The 27,360-nt window shown below is 46.0% G+C and overlaps 1 protein-coding gene across 1 annotated transcript; it reads left to right on the plus strand.

Annotated features, from left to right (window-relative positions):
* The first annotated feature begins 885 nt into the window (after nucleotides 1-885).
* On the plus strand, nucleotides 886-27,360 carry LOC126536659 (cytochrome P450 6B1-like). The gene is made up of 10 exons (XM_072287602.1): nucleotides 886-930; nucleotides 2,356-2,408; nucleotides 3,426-3,522; nucleotides 10,306-10,431; nucleotides 12,313-12,517; nucleotides 23,679-23,748; nucleotides 24,253-24,361; nucleotides 25,100-25,191; nucleotides 25,680-25,820; nucleotides 27,010-27,360. The coding sequence occupies exons 1-10, from the start codon at nucleotides 886-888 to the stop codon at nucleotides 27,293-27,295; spliced, it is 1,224 nt and encodes a 407-aa protein (XP_072143703.1). The 3' UTR covers nucleotides 27,296-27,360.

Genomic DNA, 27,360 nt, shown 5'->3' on the forward strand with positions numbered 1-27,360 from the left:
GGTTAGAGAAATCGGCATGAGGTTCTCGATGTTCGGGGCCTTGCCGGGCTTGGGAATGACCACCGTGCAGGCCGTCGTCCATTCTGCCAGAACAATGCCGCTCTTCCAGGAATCGTTGACCTTGTCGGTCAGAAGGACAATCGACGTGTCGTCGAGGTTTCTCAACATTCTGTTGGTGACTCCATCCGGACTCGGTGCAGACTTACGGTTGAGCGCGAAGATGGTCTGCCGGAACTCGGCAACGGAGAAGTCTTCGTCCAGCTCGGGGCGTGGAGGGCCTCGGTAGTCCGGGAGTTGGGTCGACGGATCCCTGCCGCGACGGACAGGCAGGTATTTCTGTATGAGTTTGAGACAAGTTCAACGACCGTGTGAGACCTGGTGGCTTCGTCAAGGGCCCGGGCCAACGTATGCCTTTGATTTGACTTCGAGCCGCTTTCGTCGACAAGGTGCTTCAGCATACCCCAGGATTTGCCCGTTGCGCATCTGTCCGTCGATAGATTCGCAGAGCTCGTCCCACTGCTGCTGGCATAGTGCCTTGCAGTGGTCATCGATGACCTCGTTGAGCTCCGAGATCTTCTTTCGGAGTCTGCGATTGAGCATTTGACCCTTCCATCGGCGGAGCAGGGTGTTTTTGGCCTCGATCAGGTGGCCGAGTCTGCTGTCCATGCGCTCGACGTCGAGATCGGCTTCAATTTTCTTGGTGGCCGCGGAAGCATCGTTCCCGATGCCTTGCATCATTCTTCGAGAGTGGCCGGTGCCCTGACTCCGGCGGGTTCTTCGCGAATCTTGCGAAAATGGTCCCAATAGATGAACGTGAATTCCCTGACCCTACTCCGAGACACCTTGAAGTTGGTCTCGAGAATGTAGTGGTCGCTGCCGAACTCCATGGCGGTGTTCTCCCAGCCCATGTACTCGGTGTTTCTGACGAAGGCGAGGTCGGGTGTCGAGTCCTGGGGGATGGAGTTGCCGATGCGCGTAGGGAAATCCTTGTCAGTGACCGGAGTGAGGTCCATCTCGTTGGCGCCTTGCCACAGGTTGCGCATTTGGTAGTATCGCAGACGTAACCCCAGATGCCATACGGTACGTTGAAGTCGCCGACGACGACCAAGGGTCGAGGGCGCACACGTAAGCAAGCAAGAATGCAACGGCTCATACTCCCGTAAAACAAAGGCTACAAGTGCTCAACAAAGTGAAGCGAAAAGTGCATACATTCATTGAAACCACCCATACAACACACAGAGCAGGTTACGTTTCAATAAAGAACAAGCTCAAAACAAGCATTCGAACCATCAATAAATCAATGCATACCCCCTCAGTAGCTATCGTGGTAGTTTCGCAACAGCTTGGCTCAACATCGACTTTCAGCTGGCCGGATGGCGATTCACTTTTTATTAAAAAGTTCTGAATAAAACACTAATCGTCAGTATTTAGCAAGCAAAATGAGTTCTACTAAATTATTTGCATGGTTATCAGCCCAAAACTACTAAAAAAACCCAAAAAACGAAGTGTAGAGCTGCCTAAGAATAACGCTTCATTACATTGAGAACATCAAAAGAAACGCTGCAGATGCAAAATGTTATATTCGCAGCTTTAATAACAAAGAAAATGGGCTTCCCATTGCGGTGATTCAGTGGCCATGGAGATGCGCTGCGGCGCATGCTTGACCGGTGACCTGGCAGCCGCCATGAACGCGGAGCAAAACGCAAAAAAAAAGTTCGCGTTTTAAGGCTTAGGCGAGAGCGAACTGTCTCGCGAAGGTCATAATTCAGAGCACTTTACTAAGGGTGTTCCACATGGCCCAATTGTTGCTTTGCGGTGTTAAAGCCCACACGTGATTAATTCAGGTGCTTCGGAGCCGAATACCCCTCCTTCAAGGGCGTGTTCCGTTCTTTCAGATGGCGGTGGCGTCACTTTTCCTACTTCAAGAAGCTCGGCATACCGGGCCCAAAGCCAAGCCTTATTTGGGGAAACATGCGAGAATACCAGTCAATGGTAACTGCGTCTGTAAAATGCATTACGAACGTCTTGCAGGCGCTGCTTGCAAACGAATGGTGCTGTGCAAATCGCGCGCTTTCCGCTGCATGCAAACGATATGTTTCTAAATTTCGAAGGTACCTCCCCGAGGTGTCCGGGAGTTTGCAGAAGTAAAACCGAGGTAGCATTTTTTAGATTCATTGTCTTGATGTTTTTATGTTGCACCGGAGAAGATAGAAAGGGGAAGGCGTTCTTCCCAATCTCGCGTGGAGTTCTAGAAGCATATTCCAATGTCGGGGGCTGATAACCGCTGTTCACAGTTACTGAGTAAGGAGAATGAAGAGTCACTAAAGTCTGGCGCCATAATGTTTTTTATTGCAGCCACACTATAAGGTCCTGGAGAAATGGTTCCGACAGTATGGCGACATGTTCGGGTACTGTGCACCCTACTGACACTACTTTACCTGTTCTATTGTTAGATGATAGTTACTGATTATGAAAAAGAAAATGCATCTTACAGTGTGATCACACTGTATTTACCCAAGTCAACGGCACGTACTTGAGAATGAATTATCGTTTGAGAGTGTTATAGTCGCCGACGGGACTCTTTTCCTCTACGGGTCTCTAAAGAGCTTCAGCAAAGCCAGAGACTGGCATGCTAGTAATTTGCATACAAGCGCTTTGCGGGAACGCTCGTGCCCATGCGCACGTCATTCGTGCTAGCAGTGGAACATACATCAAGCTGATTGGGCGGAGCTTGAAGGCGCGTCAGCTTGGCTTCTTAGCTTCTTGGCCGATAGCTCGTCGCTGGCGACTGAGCAACGCACCACTACCAAGAATTCCAACGCAGTTCCCCGCTCCGCCTCAGTGCTTGAAATCTTATTTCTTAAGACCTTTAACGTAAGCTGACAACACTCGATCAATCGCTTAACTACTTAGACGATATATTGCTTTTACTCCATCAGCTATGTTTTAGGGCAAATAATTAGTTATAATCCTCAAAGAAACCAAAGAAGCATCACCATTTTGCCGCAAACGATATCTGAGACGCGGGATCGGTAGTATTTGATGAATTCATTTTTGTCGATTATTTCCAGCGACACTTATTTTGCGGTCCTCGCAATCTAAGTGATCAGGTTGGCAGCGGGTCAGGGATAGAAGCTTCGCTTTAATAACATTCAAATAAATTAGTTGAAAGCAGACATTTGGAAGAATATCGTATTGTCTTGCCCACCACTGACCGCTTAAAGGCGTCGTCAAATTAATAGCGACACATCGCAACCAGCGCGAAATAATATTTAAAAAGTGTTACGTCCCAAGGTAAAGGTACCAGGAGGCAGTTACTGAAAAGGAAGCAGCTGGTCGACACGTCACCGACGCTTTGGTTGTATTTCGATTGCATAAAATATTTGCGTGACCACGTTGTAACTTTTCTCTCCGCACGCTCCCAGGTACTACAATGGAGACGTGCCGTTTGTGGCGCTGAAAGACCTTGACTTTGTCGAGCATGTCTGTGTCCGAAACTTCCAGAATTTCGTGGACCGTGGTGTGAGTTGCGAAAGTACTACTCCTATGATAATTTAGTGACTTGTCGCAGCGAAACATTCGTTCGCTAATTGCTCAAACAAGTGCTCACGCGCACGCAGGCGCGAATATTTATCCGCAAATTACTCTACGCGAAAACGAAAAGCCGGTCATATGTGCACTAACCTTTTGCTGAGTAGGAGTTTGTTTTTATCAGATAAAGAAGGATATATATCTGAAAACAGTGCCAGACTAAGGATCACTAGCTCGAATGATTTGAATAAAATGAGCTAAAAACATGGATGCCCCCATGAGCTGCCTCGAACTTCCTTCTATCGCAGATCAAGATAGAATTTACTGTGAAAATAGCGTTGCTATTTTTCATATGAACTGTCGTTCTGTGGGCAACAAGGCTGATGAAATACACAGCCTGTTTACTTCCCTTAGTTTTTCGTTCCATGCAATAATGTTTACTGAAACCTGGTACCAAGATGATTCAACATAGTTTGTGCTAGACAATTATACTCACTTTGCTAATAACAGGCAAACTCGAAGAGGTGGTGGTGTATCCCTGCGAATTGCGAATTCGCTTCCTGCAACAATACTTGAGAAATTCACGTTCTGCACTCCAGAATGTGAAGTGTTAACCGTTCAGAGGGACAAAAATATCTTTTGTGTTGTCTACCGCCCTCCAGACGGAAAACTTGAAAATTCTTTTTCGTCGTTGGAAGCACTTTTTGATTATGTGTCTATAAATGAGCACGTGCTACATTTTTCGGTCATATGAATATTGATATGCGAACCGCGCCACAGAGCAGACAGAATTTGCTTCTTTATTTGATTCTTGTGCTCTTGTGAATGTAATTACTGTACCAACGCGCGTAACTTGTTCCACGTCAACTACTTTGAATTTAGTTATCACTAAGAACGATAAAAGCACTATGACTTCCGGAACTTTGATAACTGACATCAGTGATCATTTTCCAGTATTTGCCTTTATTGCTAATACCAACCCTAAACATGCTTCTAAATCACCGGTGCCTTATTATCGCTGCATCGATTCAAAAATCCCTCGACACCTTTCGTAATGAAATATGTACAGCCGACTTCTCCCATATACTGTCGCTACCTGATGCAGATGTTGCGTATGATGCACTAATGATTGTGTTAAACCACATATATCAAAACTGCTTTCCTTTAAAATGCTGTCGCAAGCGAAAATCGAAGAAACCATGGATTACGTATGCCTTATTGAAAGAAATAGAAGAAAGAACGAAACTATATGCGCAATTCGTTAAATCCAAGGATCCCGTAAAATTGTCTCAATATAAGAAATATCACAACAACTTGAACAAAGAACTGCGTCAAGCCAAGTACGAATACTTCAGCTATTAGTTCTCCGATAACTCTAGCACGAACCCTCAGTATCCATGGCATCAACTAGGTAAACTACTTGGACGTCACTACAACAGTGGTCCAAGCTGCATTATGCGTGATGGTGCTGTGCTGACAGGGCAGGATCTCTCAAATGCCTTTAACGATTTCTTTGTAACTATCACAAATACAGTATGCTCTCCTATGAATTCAACAAACACGTCAATTCACCAAGCCCCAGGAGTCTCGATGTCGATGTTTATGTCCCCTACAACCGAAAATGATATAATTTCTGTATTCAGAAATCTTAAATATAGTAAGGCTTTAGATATTAACTGTTTTTAAATAAAACCTCTAAAGTATGTAATTGATTTGTTAGCCCCAATCTTAACATACATATTCAACCTTTGTCTCAGTAGGGGAGTATTTCCTAAGCAGATGCAGATTGCAAAAGTTATTGTGATACACAAAGGAAGCGATACCTCTGAATTGTCAAATTATAGGCCAATTTCTATTCTACCGGTAATTTCTAAAGGCATAGAGAAAATTATTCACACTAGAATAACAAATTTTTTAGATAAGAATTCCGTTTTGTCGAATGATCAGTTCGGTTTCAGACCAAAAAGACCCACTGAGTTGGCACTGCTCAAGTAAAAGGAAATCATCATAAATGCATTTGAAGACAAGCTCCTTGTCCTCGGAATTTATATTGACTTTTTCAAAGCCTTTGATTTAATCGATCATGACTTGTTAGTAAATAAACTAAACGACTATGGTATAAGAGGGATTCATAATTCTTTGATACGGTCATACCTTCAACATCGCAAACAAATTGTAGCACACAATGATGCTCTGTCTGATGGCCAATACATAAAATCGGGCGTGCCGCAAGGCAGCATCTTAGGCCCTTTGTTGTGTTTAGTTTACTTCAATGATATATTTTATACTAAGCTACCGGTAAACCTTACTGCCTACGCTAATGACCTTACGGTGCTCATTACGGGTAGTAGAGAAAATGACTTATCCTCTACAGGTAATGAGTTTTTGCAATACATGTGTCAGTGGGCGCAGGAAAATTACCTAAAGGTGAACACAAGCAAAACTAAAGCCATGGTATTTCGAGCGAAAAACAAAGTTGTAAAAGATATTATGCTTATGTTTGGGGACAACTATATTGTAATCGTGCGTAGTATCAAATGTCTGGGAGTAACCTTCTCGGAATCGCTTAATTTGGATGCCCAAATTAATAACATATGATCAAAAATGAACAAAGTGAATGGGGTGCTATGTCGTCAACGGTATGTGCTATCAACAAGAATTAAACTATTAATCTACAACGCTTTCTTAGTTCCAATAGTTAACTATTGCCACACTGTCTGGAGCACAAGTACGAAGCATAATTTATCCAAGATTATTGTTACTCAGAAACGTGCGATAAGATTAATTGCTAACGTACCATGGTATGCCCACACAGAAAGCTATTATTCCGAGTTTAGCATCATTCAAGTGCCTAATCATTACGCCTTCAGAATAATTCTTATGTACAAGAATGCTATTAGAACAAACAACGCAGATATCTTGACACTATTCAACCTTCAAAGCCATGTGCCCATGTACAATGTACACCGTTGCACCGCTTGGTCTACACCGTTTTGTCGGACTGTGCACCGATTTCAATCAAGCGCCTATAAACTTCCCTGTTACCTTAACACACTTGAACGGAATAATATCTCACTGGAAGAAATATCGAAAAATAAGTTAATTAGTGTTTTGCCGCTCCTGCACTAATGTATGGTGTTTCGTTCTGTTTTTTGTATGTCGCGCTATTGTTTCTTACATCAAACAATGTTAACACATGCACTAAGGCTGTTCTCAGTTTTGTACGTATATTTTATTACTGATCCCTACTGTATTGTTGCCCTTGTAGGTTCACAAATTTGGCAATGTATTCCAATGTTTTCAGTATTTCTCTGCGTTTGTCATGACTAAGCTGTTTCCTCGTCATGCTGTCATGTGGGGCGTGATGGGGTTTTTTTCAAGCCGCTGCATGCGGCTTTTACCCTTACGTCCGCTCTCATTCTGTATTCTGTGGAAAGAGAGAAATGAAGAAATAAAGATTTTTGAAGGCGATGGGAAGAGAAGCAACGAAAACACCTTTTCAATAATAATCATAATATTAATAATAACAACAACAACAACAACAACAACAACAACAACAATAATAATAATAATAATAATAATAATAATAATAATAATAATAATAATAATAATAATAATAATAATAATAATAATAATAATAATAATAATATAGTTGAATTTTATGATCTCAGATATCATGTGGTCATCAGACGTTAGAATAATAAATATTCAAATGGTTCCCCGAGTTTACCATGGAAATGAAGAATAAACTGTTTGATTCCTCAACCAAAAACCAGTATTTTACCTTCCGAACTCTCATGCGCTCTTGATGGTTGCTCTTTTCTTTTCTAACCTTGTCAGATACGTGTGACTGCGCTTTGATCATAGAACTAACCTGTCTTCCGAGTCATTCATCCCCATCATTATGCCTACCTGCGTTCATAGTCTTCATTCAAGATGATAAAATTTTCAAGCCTGCAATTGGTAGTCACTTATTACCAAATAACTTGCTGCTTATAGTTGCGAAATCTTTTGGCCTATGCACTCCTTTCTCTGACGCCTGATCGGCGCTCAAAACAAAGGAGATGAAGTAAGATGAAAGTGTATTTACATACTGGGGGCGTACTCTGTAAGAACTCTTTTCCCCCGATTGTATTCGTCTCTCCCCTTTTTCACCAAGTGGCCGATCCCCATGTGGTTGGAGCACGGTTTTCTCGTCGGACCAACGCTGAACGACAAAGTGAATAAAAGAATTGAAAATTCAATGTATCGTCAGAAAATATGGCGCCACACAAACACTAGCATCCAATGCTGATTTGAAGGAGGAAGGAAAGAGAAAGGCAGAAGGCAGGGAGGTTAACCAGAATAACGTCCGGTTGGCTACCCTACAGCGGGGAAAGGGGAAAACAATGCTGATTTGAAGCTAGCGAAATAACGTATATAGGAGCAGAGTTACCGCCTCTTTTTCCTCCAAAATTATGAGCGATGCAGTCTAAAATATATTCCATATTGACGACAAGAAGCGAGAAGAGCGCTGTGAAGCACAGATAAAACATTATGAAACAGTACCTATTGGCGCTAATCATGATGTTACAAATAGCACGTCATAAAACTTAATGACTCCTAATGACACCATTCACGCCACTTGCTACGAGGCTTTAGAGTGCGAAAATAATCGGGCATGTCGTAGTGGTGGACAATTCTAATTTGTTTATTGTTTCTTCTCATCCTCATTGTTTCTCAATTCTCACTGTTTATTGAGGGTTCCTGAGTTTCTAGTCGCTGATTAAGAGCTCTATTCCATGACCAACCGTGAACTACCTTTCGATAAGGGAGCGCCAAACTTATTCAACAGTTTGATCTCAAGGAAGCTGTGACAAACTTCCCATGGCCACAAACTAGATTTTAAAGGGACACTAAAGCGAAACAATAAATCAGTTTATACTAATGAAGCATTGTTTGAGGACCCTGCAGGCAGTCATTTCCAAAAAATAGTTTGATTATTAGATGAGAAAATGAAGGTCCAAGTATTAATATTTGAATTTTGCGCCGAAACCCCAGCGCCGGTACGTCAGCGTGACGTCAGGGATTCCAAAGCATGTTTTCGCATTTCGGCCGCGTTAGCTGAATAAAAGTTCCCGAAACTTGCCATGTTTAATATTTGGTTCCTTTAGAACACACTGTAGTCGAACTGTACCGCTATATATAATTAGTAGGCCTTAGAAGATGCCATCAAAATCCAAGACGTCGCAGCCCCCAGGTGCGGGAACTTAAGTAGGCGTCGCCATCCCTATTTCGTTATTGCGCTTTTTCTGTCTTACCAAACGTCTTATCGTTGTAAGAGTGGTGTTTTTGGTGTTGTAGAACGGTAATTTAGTGATGCAGAAGAAATCATTTTTCAGTTTAGTGTCCCTTTAACATAAGCCAAGAAATGCTTGTGTTACGCTCTGTTTGGTTTTTAGGAACGGGTACAAAAATTTCTTCAATGATTAGGTCTTCAACTATTTTAGCCAATGTTGTTAATTTCTACAAAACAAAATACAGGATCTCATGCTGAAAATTCGCTATGTCTGCAAAAATTAAAGTGTACTCGCTAAACATAGTGACTCTGGCCAGCTTGCGCCTACCCGTGTTATTGTGCGTCACGTTGTGCAACTATTGAGGTTTGTTGTTATTGCTGTTTTCTTGACGCGGCCAAAAATGAAGCAAAACAAGTCAGACAACTCTTATATTTTTTTAGTTGCGTCTTAAGAATTCTGAGAACGAATGTACTCCCTTCAGTCATCAAAATGAGATTGACGAACTTCCTTTTTCCCGAGTTCCAATAATCACCCTCAGCGGAAGGGCGACTGTATGAGATTGACTGCATATCCCTCATGGTAACAAAGGACAAGTCAAAAGGAGTTTACGGGGGGATATAGTGACACGGTTATAACGTGTTATTACGCTCCCATATTCTAACCCCCTTTTAGTTCAACTAAACTGTGACAGTGCGGAATAGGCTGTGTCGTCGGTTTCAATCCCTGGATCAGCGAAAATGTGTATTCAAGTGAAAAAGCTAAGCCATATTATTTTGTCATTTTCGTGCTAATTGGTACGATACCATGGTTATGAGCAGCGTGAAATTGACAGGGAGTCCGGTTGTTTCTGTGACACTGCGAATTTCTCAGTGTCTATAGCCATATTTTCTAAATAATAGGATTATGCGATTGCTTCACTGCTTGTGCTTTTATACGGATGAACGCCACTTTCCCGTTCGTTCTACGTGTCGAGATGACCCGTGGTTTGTTCTATTACAGTTCGATCGAGAGAATTTATTCGCTACATTATATGGGGTGTTTGAATTACATGACGATGACAAGATGATAAACAAACGCCAGATAATAAGTGACAACTAGGAATAAACAAACAAATCAAGCACACGATTCTTAGAAGGCCAAAATATAACAGCGTAAGCATAACAACGGGTTCTTCAACGATTCACACACTCAACATAGTTGCCGAGTTCCCGGGGGCACGCTGTCTGTAGGCGAACTGCGGGTCAATGCCGAAATAAGGCGCGTGCGGAATTATCAGGATCCGTTCAAAAAAAACAACTCACGTACGCCATGCGCTGCACGCGACCAAATCTGTGTAGGGCACACAGCGGGATCTGCGGGGGTGATTGCACCAAAAGGGCGTCCTTGGCAATGCAGTTTTTGCAGCAATGATTATATGAAATAATGTTCAGGCTTTTCGCACAAATATATGCGCAAGAACGATGGCTTTCGTATGTTTCACGCTTTTTTCACGCAGATCATTATGGCCATGGACTCGAAGCATCCAATCTTGGGCCGATCCATAATGCACGAAAGTGCACCTCGCTGGAAAAGCGTCCGAAATTCTGTGGCCTACGGTTTCTCAACAACAAAGCTCAAGCTTGTAAGAGCCTTCTTTTATCGATGCTTAGATTGTAGCAAGTTTTTCGATGCGAAACATTTTTTGGGCTGTATTCTTCCTACGGTGAGCCGAATAATATGGTCGAATTCCAACCGACTAAGTAATGCGAGTCACCACAAGTCTGTTTTATGCGTAATGAAACAATAAATCAACATACAAAACCTGAACATGCAATGTCAGTTCGCAGACCACCTAATGGAATAGTGTAGCACATTCAACACCTTATTTAATTTCTGAAATTTAGACTACAGCATTCTGGTACATGCCACCGGATGCTCCGGCTTACAGAACATGCAATTTTGACTGACGAATCCAATGCCAGTAAGCGCCACATTGTTATGCATAAAGAAACATTAAATCGTGACATAAAACCTATATGCACATATAATGCCGGTTCGTAGATGTTCCAAAGGCACACAGACCTTACAACAGAATACCGCATGACAATGAACGGCTTCCTTGATTTTCTTAAATAACTTATTCCTGAATGTATTTAGATACACGTGGTGTGTACCTCTCGTTGCGATACATCCTTTGACAAGCATTGCGCTCGTCACATTTGCACGCATCACACTCACGATTGCTCGCCTTAGACAGACATGTTCACCCGTCTGGTGACGCTTCGCAAAGACTAAAACGATACTGGATAGGCAGGTATCTGGGAAATGCTTCGCATAACATCGATTCCTAGAGTGCATGTGATCTGCTCTATACATTTAGTTGTACTACAACTTGCATGGTTTTCTTATATACACGGACAAAATATACCCGGACGGAGCACTGAATCTGAGAAAAAATCTTAATTTTAGAGCAGTTTGTAATCGTAGCCAGTAAAACACTATCTTGCTGGCATTCACAGACACCTACGTTTCCTCACTTCAGGTTACAAAAGCAGGTCTTTGTACTATAAAGCAGGCTGGATATCAGAATACCATGCTATCAGGAATACCAGAGGCAGCGAAAGAAGTGAGCGTTTTGTGAGACTCAGCACTCCGTAAGCTTTTGACCCCTACGGCTCCTAAAATATTTCAGGTAGCCAGCCAACAAGTCATTCCTTACCCACCTCACCGAAAACATGCGCTTCGGTAAGCTTGCCTTCTTTTTAAAAGAAGCGAAATACGAACGCTTTAATGCTCTTTGAAGTTCGGAATCTTGAGAAGCGGTCGTTAAAAGAGATAACCGCCTGCTTTGTTTTTTTAGCTTCTTTTATTGAGCACGAACATAAAGCAAGAAAGTGGGCTGTAACATATGGGAATCAAAGGACAGTTATACTGAACGTGATTGAAGAAAGAGATAAAGAGAAAATGATACATGAAAGGCAGGGAGGTTAACCAGGACTGAGCCCTGTTGGCGACCCTACACTGGGGGATAGGGGAGGGAAAGATTAGGAAAAGAACAGAAAGTGTACTGGGGATAGTCGACGGAAGCTTACTGTAAGTTTAGAGCATGGTTGAAATACACACAAAATCAGTTCTTAGGATCGATTCGTTTGTGGGGTTTAACGTCCCAAGGCATCACTATAGGGAAATGAGAGGTATCGTTGGGCGGGGCTATGATTTTTTTTTTTTTTTTGACCGCATGAGATGCTTTCATGGGCTCGAACGTTTTCGGACTTCGCGCACTGCGAAATGCGGCTGCCACGACCAGGAACCGAACCCGCGACATTGTGGTCAACACCATGACACCATAGACAGTGAGCTACCGCGGAGGGTAATTTTGTTCCTTTACGGGTTATGGAGTAGTATAACGTAAGCAGAAGAAACGGTCGCCGAGGTAGTCGTCTTTTTCTCTTACCGTGCCAGTGGCGGCGAACGAAGTGCTTCTCTCTAATACGCAGCTCTTTACGTCTGCAACGCCCTACAGATGTTGCCCAGCATTAAGGAAAAAGTGGACACGTTTTTGAAGTTATTGGACGAGCACGCCGATTCGGGCGAAGAAGTGAACGTGTTGTCGAAATACGAGGAGCTCTCGATGGAGTGCGTCACCCGAAGTCTGTTCGGGCTCGACGAGCACTTCCTTGGAAAGCCCGACCACCCTCTCATACTCGTCGCCAAAGCAGCATTCAGGGGCCTGTTACGTTTCGCCTTCAACGCGCGGTAATGCCGGCGCGGATGCAACGGACGCCGGGGCTTCGTTCAAAGCGGCGGACATTTTGGCCCGTTCGACGCCGCCGCAACGCCTCCCCGCCAAGCGTGTCCAGGCGTGTTTCAGTGCCACGTGTCTTCGTATGTGTGTGTGTGTGTGCCCACGCTTGTCAAAGCGCGGCAGCCGGGGAGCGGAGCTCCCCAAGTGAGGAGCCAGCAGGTCTGTCCGTCGGCGGGTTGGCGATGCGTCACTACACTCGGTTCAGCAGGTCTCTCGGCTCGACCGTGCGCGCCGTCGTGGGCTCATGCTCCACCGTGTCGTGGGCTCATCCCGTGACCTTCCTTCTGGCCCGCGACGCCGAGAGTATAAGAGCAGCTGCCCCCGGACGCCAGGAGAGAGAGGCTCCGATTTGTACTGTTGAGTTACGTGCTCTCCCGTCTCTCCACTTCGGTCGACCTGACCGGCCGCTCTTTTGCTATGTTAGAATAAACAAGTTGTTCTGTTACCAGTCTTCTCTTGCTTTGCCGGGACCTTCGGATGCTTCCAGTGCCCCAGGCCGCCAGGCCAACGCTACCCTTGGGGCTTGCGACCCATTCGCAATAACGGGCGCCAGCACCGAGACACCAACAAACTGGTTGCCAGCGGTGAGATCGCGACAACGGAGGCCAGCAGCGAAGAGATGCGGTTGACTGTATGCTGAGCAGCACAACGACCATCCGGGAGCAGTGCAACGAGCCCTGTGTGATGACTGGTTGCCTGCAGCGGAACGACTGCGCGGAATTCTTGGCTGCGAGGTTTGGTGAGTGCGGGACTTTCTTCTTCTGAGTTTTGCCAGGCTTTTGTTAGTGTCAGAAACAGAGCTGGTAATTGTGGTTGTCGTTGCTGCCGGGTTAGTTTGCGGCAAGACAATAGTAGACAGTAGAGAAAGCAGCATTCAGAGCAGCCATGGATTTGAAGTCGTTGCGCAAACCGATATTGCTGGAGCTTGCAAGAGAGTTGGGTCTGGATGTCTCAGACAAACTCAGAAAACCAGAACTGCTAAGGGCTATTCTTGAGTTAGAAGCTGAGGATGACGAGCTGTCGGATTGCCTTGAGACCATTGAGGAGCGGGCAAAAAGACAGGAGCGCGAACTTAAAGAACAAAAAGAGAAAGAAAAAGAAGAGCGCGACCGTCAACACGCTTTGGAAATGAAGCGTCTCGAGTTAGAGATGGAACGCGCTCGTAATGGAAGTCAGGCACACGGTGCAGGAGAACGAGTATTGTTCAAAATGACTGACCTGATGCGGCCGTTTAAGCTTGGAGAGGACATTGGTTTGTTCCTGGTTAACTTTGAGCGAACGTGCGAGAAGCAGGGGTTCTCTCGGGAAACGTGGCCACAGCGCTTGCTCACTTTGCTACCCGGCGAGGCGGCCGACGTAGTCGCTCGCTTGGAGAGAGAGGAGGCAGAGGATTTCGACAAAGTGAAATCGAGTCTGCTAAAAAAGTACCGGCTGTCAGCGGAGGCGTTCCGTCGGAAGTTTCGGGAAAATGAGAAAGGCAAAAGTGAGTCATATACAGAGTTTGCGTACAGGCTTATGTCAAACATGCAGGAGTGGCTCAAAGAAGAGAAAGCGTTTGGTGACCACGAGAAAGTTCTGCAGTGTTTCGGGCTAGAACAGTTTTATAGTCGGTTACCTGAGAACGTGCGGTACTGGGTCTTGGATAGGCCAGACGTTAGTACGGTGGCTAGAGCCGCTGAGTTAGCCGAGGAGTTTGTGACGCGTCGGGCTCGCGGAGCTAAGGACGGTCAAAAGGGTGAATTTGGCTCCAAGTTTGAGAGGCCGAAGTTCACACCCATGAGAGCAAAAGGGGGACACACGTAGTTCGGATGCAAGTGAAAGCAGTCCGACCGAACGTACGGAGACGGCGGCAACCGAAGCCGAACGCAGAAAGCGGTTCGAGACGAGGCAAGCGCGCGTTTGTTATACGTGCCAGAAGCCGGGTCACTTTTCGGCGCAGTGTCCAGAAACAAAAACAAAAGTCGTGTTTTTGTCTTTATGCAGCACTGACGAGAACATGAAGCTTCTCGAGCCTTACATGCGAGACCTCCTCGTGAACGGGAAAGAGTGCCGAGTGCTTCGCGATTCCGCAGCTACAATGGATGTAGTTCACCCCTCTTACGTAGAACCCGATATGTTCACGGGCGAGTGCGCATGGATCAAGCAAGCAGTGGAAGCTCATAGCGTGTGTCTGCCGGTAGCAAAAGTGCTTATTGAAGGACCTTTCGGAGCACTTGAGACGGAGGCCGCAGTGTCATCTATGCTGCCCCCCCAGTACCCGTACCTATTTTCGAACAGGTCCGATCACCTCCTGCGCGAGAAGGGGCTTTTGTTTGGTGAGGCTAGCGTTCAGGCCTTAACCAGATCGAAGGTTCGGGAGCTCGCTGCAAAGGCGGTAGTTGCGGGATCGACGTTGTTGAACGATGAAAAAGGGTCAGAGGCGCAGCAAGCTGGTATTCAGAGCACGCCCGAACTGAATAAAATTGAGCCTGTAGCGTTAAAGGCACCAGATACTGGAGAGGAAAATCCCGACACGGGAAAGTTAGAAGAGCTGTCTCCAGATTTGCTCATCGCGCCTACGTCAGACGGACTAAACAGGTTGCTAAAAGTCAGCCGGTCGGCTTTGATAGCCGAGCAAAAGAAGGATGGCAGCCTAGAAAACATACGCTGCATTATCAAGGAAGGTATCGCCAAGAAAAATGCTCGCTTTGTGGAAAGAGGTGGGGTCCTGTACCGGAAGTATCTAGACCGCAGGGGAGTGGAGTTCGATCAGCTGATCGTGCCTCAGTGCTATCGTCAGGATCTGTTGCGCTTGTCGCATGGGGGTTCGTGGTCCGGACACCTAGGAGTTAAGAAAACTAAGGACCGTCTCTTGCAAGAGTACTATTGGCCAGGGTGTTTTCGGGACGCAGACCACTTTGTGAAGACATGCGACACCTGTCAGCGGGTGGGCAAGCCAGGGGACAAATCGAGGGCGCCGTTGAAGTTGGTACCTGTCATTACGGAGCCTTTTAGACGGCTCGTTATTGATACAGTGGGACCTCTGCCGGTAACAGCCACGGGGTACCGACACATTTTGACTGTGATCTGCCCAGCGACAAAGTTCCCTGAAGCAGTGCCGCTTAAAGAACTCAGCTCAGTTGAGATAGTCAATGCACTACTGTCCATATTTGCGCGAGTTGGTTTTCCTGCAGAAATCCAGTCAGATCAGGGCACAGTGTTTACTAGCGCTTTGACGACAGCCTTTCTCGAAAGGTGCGGGGTAAGGCTGTTACACAGCTCAGTGCACCACCCCCAGTCGAATTCCGTTGAGAAGCTCCACTCCGTCATGAAGCGCGTGTTGAGAGCATTGTGTTTTGAACATCAAACTGACTGGGAGCTGTGTCTGCCGGGAGTGATGTTTGCATTAAGGACCGCGCCGCATGCGGCTACGGGGTTTTCGCCAGCTGAGCTGGTGTACGGTCGCTCGCTGCGATCTCCGCTTCGCATGCTTCGAGAATCATGGGAAGGCAGGGGCGACGACCCAGTCGTGGTAGAGTACGTGCTTAAGCTCCTCGAACGCTTAAGAAGGGCACAGGAGTTGTCAGGTGAAGCAATGGCAACGGCCCAGCAGAGGGCCAAGGTTTATTATGATCGGACAGCCAGGGCCCGTCGTTTTGAAGTGGGCGATGAGGTCATGATATTGCGCACATCGCTAAAGAACAAACTCGACGTGCAGTGGGAGGGCCCAGCACGGATTGTTCAAAAACTGTCGGACGTTAACTACGTGGTGAGTCTGCCAGGAAAGCGGAAAGCACAGCAAGTTTACCACTGTAATCTGCTCAAACCCTATAAGCAACGGGAAGCAGTGGTGTGCATGATGGTAAACGTTCCCGAAGAGCTTCCGGTCGAGCTTCCGGGACTGGGCTCAGTGACGAACAGGAAAGACACCGATCAAGTCATTAGTGACTTAATAAGTAAAGCATCGCTGTCGCCTGAGCAGAAAACCGAACTACACCAGCTCTTACAAGAGTTTCAAGGTCTGTTCTCTGAGAGGCCTGGTAGGACTTCTGTCCTTACTCATGACATAGAACTTACCTCCCCAGAGCCAGTACGATCCAAGGCGTACCGGGTGTCACCCCGCCAGAGCGATATTATGGAGGCTGAGGTAAAGAAAATGCTACAGCTCGGTGTTATTGAAGCAGGTGAGAGTGATTATACCTCCCCTTTGATTTTAGTTGAGGTACCGGGCAAGGAACCTCGTCCTTGCGTCGACTACCGCAGGCTTAATTCCATCACTAAGGATCAAATTTATCCGATCCCTAACATCGAGGAGCGCCTTGAGAGAGTGAGTAGCGCTCAGTTTATTTCCACCCTAGATCTTGTCAGGGGTTATTGGCAGGTTCCACTTACAGAAGAGGCTAGTAGGTATGCGGCATTCATTTCACCAATGGGGACATTCCGTCCTAAAGTTTTGAGTTTTGGTTTGAAGAACGCGCCATACTGCTTTTCAAGCCTCATGCATAAAGTGTTGCGGGGACAGCAAGAATTCGCTTTACCGTATCTAGACGACGTAGCGATATTCTCCGCATCCTGGCCTGAGCATATGGCGCACTTGCGGGCAGTGCTAACCCGCCTGCGCGATGCGGGCTTGACAGTCAAGGCTCCCAAGTGCCAGTTAGCACAGGCCGAGGTTGTCTACCTCGGACACGTGATTGGTCGGGGTCGTCGCCGCCCCTCTGAAATAAAGGTGGCCGCTGTGCGAGACTTCCCGCAACCGCGCACGAAGACCGATATTCGGTCGTTCTTAGGTGTCGCCGGCTACTATCAGAGGTACATCCCCAGGTACTCTGATATCGCGGCTCCCTTGACGGATGCTCTAAGAAAGACAGAGCCGCAAACAGTCGTCTGGGATGAGACAAAGGAAAGAGCTTTTAGCGCCCTAAAGAGTGCCCTAACAAGCCAGCCTGTGCTACGATCGCCCGACTACACAAAAGGGTTCGTTGTTCAGTGTGATGCTAGTGAGCGAGGCATGGGCGTTGTACTGTGCCAACGGGAAAATGGAGAAGTAGAACACCCCGTCCTGTATGCTAGTCGTAAGCTGACGAGTCGTGAGCAGGCGTATAGCGCCACCGAGAAAGAGTGTGCGTGTATCGTGTGGGCCGTTCAGAAATTGTCATGTTACCTAGCTGGCTCGAGGTTTATCATTGAGACGGATCACTGCCCTCTCCAATGGCTGCAGACCATCTCTCCCAAAAATGGCCGCCTCCTGCGCTGGAGCCTCGCTTTGCAACAATATTCCTTTGAGGTGCGTTACAAAAAGGGGAGTCTCAACGGTAACGCCGATGGCTTAAGTCGAAGCCCCTAACGTGAGAATCAGCCTCAAAATTGCTTGTTACTGATGTTTTTCGTCCTGAGGCAGGATTTTTAACCTATTGCTTTTGTGTAGTGTTTCAAAGTGATGATGTGCTTTCTAGTGCAATTTTCCGATTTGTGGACGCGTTCTGAGTGCTGCTAAACTACTGTAAGGAACTAGGCAGCAGTATAAAAGGGGAAAGAGCCTGGCAGGGCTTAGTGAGGGTTGTGCCGTGCTTGCTGACTGAGCGGTTGACTTTCAGGCGTGGTTCTAACGCTTGCCGGAAACGAGAACAAAAATGTCAACTCTCCCGAAGTCACTTTGCAGTGTCCTGTGTGCACCTGAACGTGAGAACGAGGCCTTCTCTGTGCGCTGCGCTCAAGAAACGCCAAAGGACGCCCGACTTCGGTTATGAGCATCATCGAGCGACATCCCTCCGGACAGCGGATGCAGTCCCCTGACCATCGGGATCTCCTTCCCCCGGCGGGGCGGTCTGTTACGTTTCGCCTTCAACGCGCGGTAATGCCGGCGCGGATGCAACGGACGCCGGGGCTTCGTTCAAAGCGGCGGACATTTTGGCCCGTTCGACGCCGCCGCAACGCCACCCGCCAAGCGTGTCCAGGCGTGTTTCAGTGCCACGTGTCTTCGTATGTGTGTGTGTGTGTGCCCACGCTTGTCAAAGCGCGGCAGCCGGGGAGCGGAGCTCCCCAAGTGAGGAGCCAGCAGGTCTGTCCGTCGGCGGGTTGGCGATGCGTCACTACACTCGGTTCAGCAGGTCTCTCGGCTCGACCGTGCGCGCCGTCGTGGGCTCATGCTCCGCCGTGTCGTGGGCTCATCCCGTGACCTTCCTTCTGGCCCGCGACGCCGAGAGTATAAGAGCAGCTGCCCCCGGACGCCAGGAGAGAGAGGCTCCGATTTGTACTGTTGAGTTACGTGCTCTCCCGTCTCTCCACTTCGGTCGACCTGACCGGCCGCTCTTTTGCTATGTTAGAATAAACAAGTTGTTCTGTTACCAGTCTTCTCTTGCTTTGCCGGGACCTTCGGATGCTTCCAGTGCCCCAGGCCGCCAGGCCAACGCTACCCTTGGGGCTTGCGACCCATTCGCAATAACGGGCGCCAGCACCGAGACCCCAATAGGCCTTATGACGGGATGCTTACACGTGATTGCCCGTAAGTGAACTTTTTTTTTGTTGCTTGTTTTGCCAAGTTCCTTTGATTGTCATGGTACAGCATATTTGTCTTGTAACGAATGCACCGAAAGATTAGGTGGAACGCCTATAGACGGGAATCCGAATTAATTTTACCACGTGAGATTTTTTTACGTACACGAAAATCTAAGTAGTACACGCGCGTTCTCGCATTTCGCTCCCATCAGAATGTTGTCGCCGTAGCCAGGATTGAACCCGCGACCTCGCGCTCAGCAGCCAACGCCATAGCCGCTAAGCTACCGCGGAGGGTTAGCACTACTCAGCCTACTGAAAAGGAAATGAGGCCACATTTAGTACAGAGGGTGTTCAATTTACGAGAACCTTCGTGACTGTGGGTTTTATTTTTTCTTGCCCCAATGGGAGGAACTGGCTAAAGCGAGTGACGCACACGAATGTGCGCAACGTCAATGAAGGGGAAAATGAGGCTAACGAATGTGAGCAAATGCGTGGCCCGTTGGAAGCTTTTTTTTAGTGTAAAACATTCATGTTTTCCTTGCGTTTGTTTCAGAGAGCACGACGACGTTCGGCACGCTTATGAAGCCTTTCTACTTCCTCGCGTATGCTGCTGGAGAATTCACCTTTCAGGCGCTATCGGATGAAACGGGAAAACTGGTGAACATCAGAAGAAACAACCCAGCGGTAATGCCTACCTGTCGCAGGAAATGATGACCTTTCCTAATTAACCGACCACTAGTATTCAGATCTCGGAGAAAGTCTTGAAATCATAGCGGCAGCGCCGCTGCTTGTTGGTTGTGCGGTAACGGTTGTTGCAAGCCGATTTCTCGTCCTCAGGTGTGTTCTTTCCGAGCAGACCCCGTTCCGACTTCGCCCACTCGAAGGTGGACAACACCGCTTCGAATTAAACCAACTGTTTCCGCGGCGGTAAAGGCCTGCGTGAAACGGCATGGTCGATATAAAATGTGAATGCAGTCGCAACGTGTGTCGGAGCCCCAAATTGGCTTTTAAACATAATGATCAATGACTTGATCAATCAGAGCGCCTTGATTATATTTGAATGATATATATATATCGTTCAGATAGAAGACAACTCACATGAACGTTTTTTTTAAAAAAACTAGTAATACGTTCTATTAGTTTATCACGTCGAGGTATAGTGGTTCCACATTCAAGGTCAGCCGGCAGTTTGTACGGCTTCAGCGGCGAAGGCTGACAGTTAAGAACAGCCAGCGCCGACTGTGCTCAAGTCATGCGGCGTTAGACCGATGCCTGGAGCCTCCAAACCAATCTCTTGTACTTTCGATGATTGGTGCGATAACCCGATGATACAGCTTCGCTATCTTTGATGCATCAGTTGTCAGATTGCATATATTAGACTTAACCCTCGCAGTGTGCGCCAGCACAGCCGATGGCCGTGGCGTGGATGCAGAAAATCCACCGTCATGATTTTATTCTTACAAGCAAATAGCAAATGCTTATTTACGGCTAATATTTTGCATATCGCAAGCGGTGGCACAGGAGAAACACAAACCAAGGGGGCGTCGTAGTCCCCACGACGCCTCTTCCATGTCATTTGCATCTGAGGAATTCACCAAAATTCGTCGTTTTGGTGAATTTCGTCGTTTTGAGTCCCTTGACAATATTCATTAGACTCTCTTATTGTGAGTGAGGCCTCGTAGCGGCGACTAAGTAAAACATGACTCTACTAACAACAGAAGAAATCATAGCTATTCTGAATCTCCCAAACTGTGGCTTTCAAAAGAGCATGTCAAAGAGAAACATTTCTCGCAATTATGACTCTGAGTGCACGCACGTAATAGATACGCCGATTATTAATTGTATGCAAATACAAAAAGAGCAATAAAATGCACGCTCATGCGGACTCACAAACGCGCATATTGTTCGTTTGATGTGAAACATCAATACATACATTTATATGAAATGACAGCAGTTTTATATCGGGAATTACTCGTCGTCAACGATAAAAATCGTTGCTTGGGCGTTGGATACCTTTTTAAGGCGAAAGCCTTAAGTGCCTCATACCACCGATGGCCTTGAAAAAAACTTGAAATATGGTACAAAAACTATCATCATCAGCAATTGCTCATGCCTTCTTAAGCAAGCAAAAAATGCAGTGGCTCATACCCCCGTAAGGCTGAGGCTACAAGCGCCCAGCAAAGTGAGGCGGACAGTGCATACATTCATTGAAATCACCTATACAACACACAGAACAGCATACGTTTCAATACCCTGCTGAAAGGATGCAACGCAAAGTCGAAGACAAACGTCGTTGGGGCGAGTGTGACCCCGCTATACGAGGGCACGAAGCCGCAGCTAAGCGTCGAAAACGAGCCGAAGAAGCCGAACTGCGAAAGCAGCAAACGCGACGATGTGAGACGGCCATGTAGACAGCAGGCCAAAGCTCGCAGACAACGGCTTGCCACACGTTTACTTCACACTGCGGCTCGTTATATCTTGTAACAAGTCTGACCCCTGCGGGCGTATAACTTAATGCATTACCAAGTGTGCAGCAGGATTTTGCCTTGACGCGTTACAGTAGCGTAACATGCTGGCGAACTTCTTTTCGCAAACATATTTTGTCATGAGTCAAAGAATGAGTTTTAAGTATAAGTGTAAGTATAAGTAAGTTATCTAGAAGGATAAAGTAAGTAATCTAGACCTAAGTAAACAGGTGCACGATCTTTACGCGGAACGAAGGTTAGACCGAGTTAGTCGAAAGTATTGCCACGAAAGCGTATTGCCACGATAGTATGACAAAAATTAGGATATGCCAGCTCTTATTGTGACCCAACTGGCATTATATCTATTTCTGGTCTCGTGTTCGACTTACTGAGGCCACAATTGTTACACACAGCTTCTATATTGCGAGAAATTGACATCTATTTGCCCAAACGCTATCAAAGCACAAATAAAAGAGGATACTACAAAGAAAGCTATGTAAGGTCGAACATTTCATGGTACAGTGCTTTTATTGTAGCTATATGGCTATTTGATAATTAATTCAGTATTATACCAGGACTTTTATTTAGCTGCTTCAAGTTTCAAAAAATACATATTTATGTGACAGATAGCACGATTCTAACCCTTGAGCTAAATTACTGAATAAGGCGGCCATTACTTCTGCGAGAAATCAAAATACCTAATTGGCTAATTAACATACTTACGGTAATAAGCTTTTAAATTAATTACATTACAGCACATATTTCAATGCACAAATTTTAGCGAATCAGTTCGCAAGGCGTATCCACTTGGAACTAATTCTTAGGACTGTATGATTTTGGAGAAATTAATTTACAAAGTATTCCATGAACTGCATTGGCGTTCCGGTTACTTCTGTGCTTTGATGCAGAAAGCAGCGTTTTTTTTTTTTTTAAGGTAAGCGGAACAGTGCATTTTTACCACGAGCTTGGCGGCACATATCTCGAAAAAGGTCCCATCCTTAATTTTGTCCCAAGTCGACATGCCTTGTAAACTGAATAACTACGATTCGTACGTGGAAATATGCGTCATAAGTTAATTAATTAGAATGTCATTAAGGCAATTAGGTTAACCTCTCAGTTAAGCATACCGATTTCCCGTAGAAGGAATGGCTGCCTCACCGAGCAATTAGCTCAGGCGTTAGAATTGTGTGGTCTGCAATAGGCAATTTTTTAAAATTTGGCGCAGCTAAAAAAAGAAGAAAGAAAAACACCCTTTTTAGCGCTATACTTTCCTCTTCCTTTTTTGTTTGGTTATAATGTCACGTCTCGCATTGCTTTATGATGATACTAGTTATGTTAAACAAATCCGCCATGTGTGTTACATATCTTTTTATATTTTTTAAGAATTATGCTATCCTTGCTATGTTGTCTCCGCCAACATTTGGAGCGCTTATGATAAATAAATGAAATAAAAATATGATGATACCTATAGGCTTGAATTGATGTTATAAGATGCTCACAGGAATGTTTTCGTTTCTCGAAAGTAGTACAGAAGAAAAGACATGCTGCAAAATCTTCTTGACGCGGAGTACACTGACGAGCCGACAGGCCTCTCAAGCACAGCTTTGGCAAATGGTGATTTTCATTCCTCCTCGCTTCCTATTGTTAATACTAATATTAATACTAATAATAAGTCACCAACAGCTTGTTCAATTGACCTCTGTGAATAGGGCAGCTTTTGCTAATTCGTTCAACTTACATTTCGGGGCACTGAAAGCGTGGCGCGTTAGCTGGCAGTTATGTGGCATTCTTTAAAATTTCGCGGACTTTAAAGAAAGACTAGACAAAAATTAAACAGGGCAGTTAGCTTAGCATAGGTGAAATAATGCGATGTTCCTGAACAAGCGCTGCAACAGCTGTATTGAAGATCTTTCGCGATATGACTCAGAACAATACTGCGGCAATTCGAGACGCGTAGCCCCTATGTTTACTTTTTTAATACTTGGCCCAAGTTAGCTGAAACACCTTGTATAAGCGGTTGTCCATTGTCGCATGCGTTGTACATCCAAAAGCACATAATAGGAGCTAATTGGGCGGTTATTGAAAGATGAGGTTTTTGGGGCACTGATTCCAATGACATGTTATTCATTTCTTCATGCGCAGGTAATTCCAAGACACGGCCGCTGACTGTGCAAGAAGTGGTTGTGAATGCTGCCACATTATTCGTTGCAGGGTAGCGATAACTGTTTTGTGTATTGTCATCCTCCTTGCGCTTTCCGCGCGTTTTTTGATAAAGTTCAGTTCACATTAGTCCGCGTTTTTCTTCTATGTAAGGATACCACGAACTGTTTTGTTTTTCATGTATTTCACGCGTAATTGTTTTGGTCACCAGATTTACTCTACAAAAAATTACGAAACCTTAGCAGCAGATTCTGCTCATTTCTTAGCTTTCTGTCGACGTACTTCAACTTTATGGAATTTAGCCAACCAACTGATAACGTATATCAATTCATTTCTGGTGGCGCGTTTCTTTTATGAGAAGCAAGTCCTCCTACAGAAAAAAAAAAATAAGAACTCAACATAAAATTTCTTTGTCTGCTCCTTGAAAGAACACATTTGCTTCGTGAATACAGTTTTAGATTTTCTTCTTACTACTGTACCTCACTGTTAATGTTATTCGCCATAGAATTTATGCATGCTTTGCAAGGTGGCGTTAGTCGTGTGAAAATTCTTTCAGGTTTGAAACAATGGCTTCAGCTCTAAGCTACGTGACGTTTGCATTGGCAAAGCACCCGAAAATTCAGGAGAAAGTCAGGAAGGAAGCTGCCGACGCTATCTCAGCTTCGGTGAGTGATATCGTCATTATTTTGGGTTTTTGTGGCTACTCGATCAAATTGTTAAAAAACGTGGCATCTGTTGAAGTAGTCCGTTGGTAAGTTCTTTGCTACACAGCGAAAGCTATTACTTAATTGTACTAAAAACTGCATAAGACAGGCGCTGACAATCAAGTGATTGTCAATTGCTTTCTGCTCTCGGCTATTTACTTGCAATTTATAATTTGTATTTGCAATCGCTCGTGAAACATGTCCGAAGCACCTTGTGTGTCATATGTACCTCCGAGATGTGTGATGACGCAAATCTTGCAGGTTATGCTTGTAATGCGAATTCATACTGAACAAGCGTGTTCATTCTTGTTAGGGTCATCTTGTCTGAAGTATGTCTTGTGTGATATATTACTAACCACGAGGAAAGCAAATGAACAAAATTGCGAAAAAAAGACGCAACTGCGTGCACAGAAATTCCACACGCACGAGCCACCATTCACCGAGTGCATGATAGACAGCCCCACAATACATCGTCACTGTAAATGCAGAGGTCTAGCACAAGTTGGTAAACGTGAGCTTCAAGCGACACCTGGTGAGCAGGAGACCTATTTTCGCTGTCGTAAGTCCTTCAAGTGGCGTTTCATACACAGGGGCTGTAACTTTTCTTTTTCTTAATGTTAGTGTATGCAGGTTTCAGCTCATAAAAGCGTCTTGTAAACAATCCAAATAACATAGCTTGATAATATCATCTTCCTGTAGGGGTCACTGGATTACGAGGTCGTAACGAGAAGACTGAAGTATCTAAGTCAAGTAATCGATGAAGCGTTGCGTCGGTATCCACCGGCTCCGACGTGCGTATGCAATTTGCTTTTACCCTTGTTGTCAATGCAGTTGCAATAATTGCGAAGTCACTGCCCGCTTGATCGAAGCTGCTACACGGGAATCTGCCATTGAGTTGGGCCTTTACAACTATGCTAGCCCCAAAGCATTTAATGATAAGAGTTACAGTTCTCCGCTGTCCATTCGCTTTCGCAATACAAAGAGTTACAAGAGCGCGGGCCGAGACGCAGTGACAGGTTCTGGCATTACAACATTGGCTCTTTTGAACACTTACCGAAGGCTATACGTACCTGTTCGGCTCACGCTTTTGTGTGGTAGTCCTTTGGAAGGCGGTGTTGTTAATTACGCCTGCCTCACCTCAGCTGCGTCAGGTCTTAGAATAACCAGCGTGTTGTCTTTTGTGAGCTGTATGTTTCAGATAAGAAATGCGGCTCCAGTTCTGTGAGCATTACACGCGGGGATCCTGAGAGCACCAAATTTAACCCATTATGCGCTTCAGGTCCATCACGAGGCAAGCGAAAGAGGACTTCGTCTACAACGGTACCAAATTCAAAGCAGGAACATGCTTCATGATTCCACAGTATCATCTTCACATGGAACCGCGTTTCTGGCCCAATCCTGAAGAATTTAATCCCGGCAGGTAAGCATGCAACGCTAACAGTTTTTCCGCAGTGCCGGTGATAGCGAGGTGAAATTGTTGATTGGCTCATGGGGTTTGATGGGCCAAAGTAACACTGCGTACATGAGAGATGCCATAGCGAGGAGCTCCGAATTCAACAGCCTGGTGTTCTTTAACATGCATTTACATTTGGGTATACGAGCGTTTTTAATGTGATAGCATTATAGGCGGGCTCCACACATTTGCTAGGTAACCGTCTGATGAAAAATGTCGGACGATCCCGACGCCAGTGTAGTCTAACAAAGACTCTTAAAGCGCTAGCTGACACGAAAAAAAAAAATGCGAGAAACTGGCACGTGGCGCATGGGTCAGGCTTTTCAAAGAGTGACCGTGGCACGCGAAAAGCATGCATAGAGCAGTGGGCCGCCATACGTGACGGAGGTTCGGTCACGCATTTCTTTACAGCATTAGAGGCCGATTTCACCCACATTGGAGGTAACTAACATAAAGCTAGCACGAAATCGAAGGTTTGTAAGAGACACAACTTGCAGAAATCTATTCTTGATAAATAACGGGGGTTTGAAAGGTCACCCGTGGCGCGCGCGCGCACACGCACACAAGCACGCGCACACACACACAAGCACGCGCGCGCACACGCACACGGTACACGGCACCGGAAGGCTACCAACGCCGGCGTTTATATTCTCTCAATTGAAGCGCCCTCATCACTTTTCCCAAGGACTTGGTCACGTGCGGCCGGAACGCGACCTAAGCAAGTGGATTCACATGCGCGCCCGTGGCGCCGGAGGCTCACTACCCTTTTCACACCAGTACACCTTTTCCCTAATGTGAGCACAGCTCCGAGTGAACGAAGCAGAGAGAGAGAGAGAAAAAACATTTATTCGAACCACCGAGGTGGTTGCTATGAGGTCGAGTGGGTGGTGTCCTCATTCCAGGACTCCACTGGCCATGGCTGCTCGACGTACTTGCTGGACGAGAGCTTCTTGTCCCGCCAGGGTATCGCCGGTCAGCTGTACCTCCCACCGCTCAAATGACGTGCTAGGCGTCTTTAAGTGTTGAGGTTTGCCCCCGCACCCTCACGAGATGTGGAAGAGTGTAGGGCGTGTGTCGCCGCACCAGGGGCAGATGCCGCGATATGTATGTGGGAACATTTTACTGTGACAGCTTCTAAACAGGTCTCGCTTTCCAGATTCTCTCCGGAGAACTCGTCTGCGCAGAAAAAGTGCGCGCACGTGCCCTTCGGAATCGGACCACGCAACTGCGTCGGCAGGAGGATGGCGCTCCTCCAGCTCAAGTACGCCGTTGCCAGGCTTGTGCTGAAGTATCGATTCGAGCTGGGCGCTTCGCAAGAGGTGAGTAGCCCGATTCAAGTACTCGTGAGGAGTAGAATTGCTTCCGCTCTAATTACGTTGATTGCACTGCACTGGGAAAGAATGGATAAATTCTGTTGTCCCTGTCTTGAGGCCCTTATTTAGGGCCTCCAAATATTAAAAAAAGAATCGTCAACATTCCGAAAAAAAAAATTGAAGCACTAAGTTCT

The sequence above is a fragment of the Dermacentor andersoni genome, chromosome 4, assembly GCF_023375885.2.
Source record: "Dermacentor andersoni chromosome 4, qqDerAnde1_hic_scaffold, whole genome shotgun sequence".
NCBI classification, from domain to species: domain Eukaryota; kingdom Metazoa; phylum Arthropoda; class Arachnida; order Ixodida; family Ixodidae; genus Dermacentor; species Dermacentor andersoni.

Bases quoted from the DNA above. Each gene is read 5' to 3' on its own strand.
- LOC126536659 (XM_072287602.1), top strand. From the start codon at position 886: ATGGCGGTGTTCTCCCAGCCCATGTACTCGGTGTTTCTGACGAAG. The intron at 10,432-12,312 runs GTAAGAGCCTTC...AACGCCCTACAG, and splicing joins CAACAACAAAGCTCAAGCTT to ATGTTGCCCAGCATTAAGGA. The intron at 25,192-25,679 runs GTGCGTATGCAA...TATGCGCTTCAG, and splicing joins CGGTATCCACCGGCTCCGAC to GTCCATCACGAGGCAAGCGA.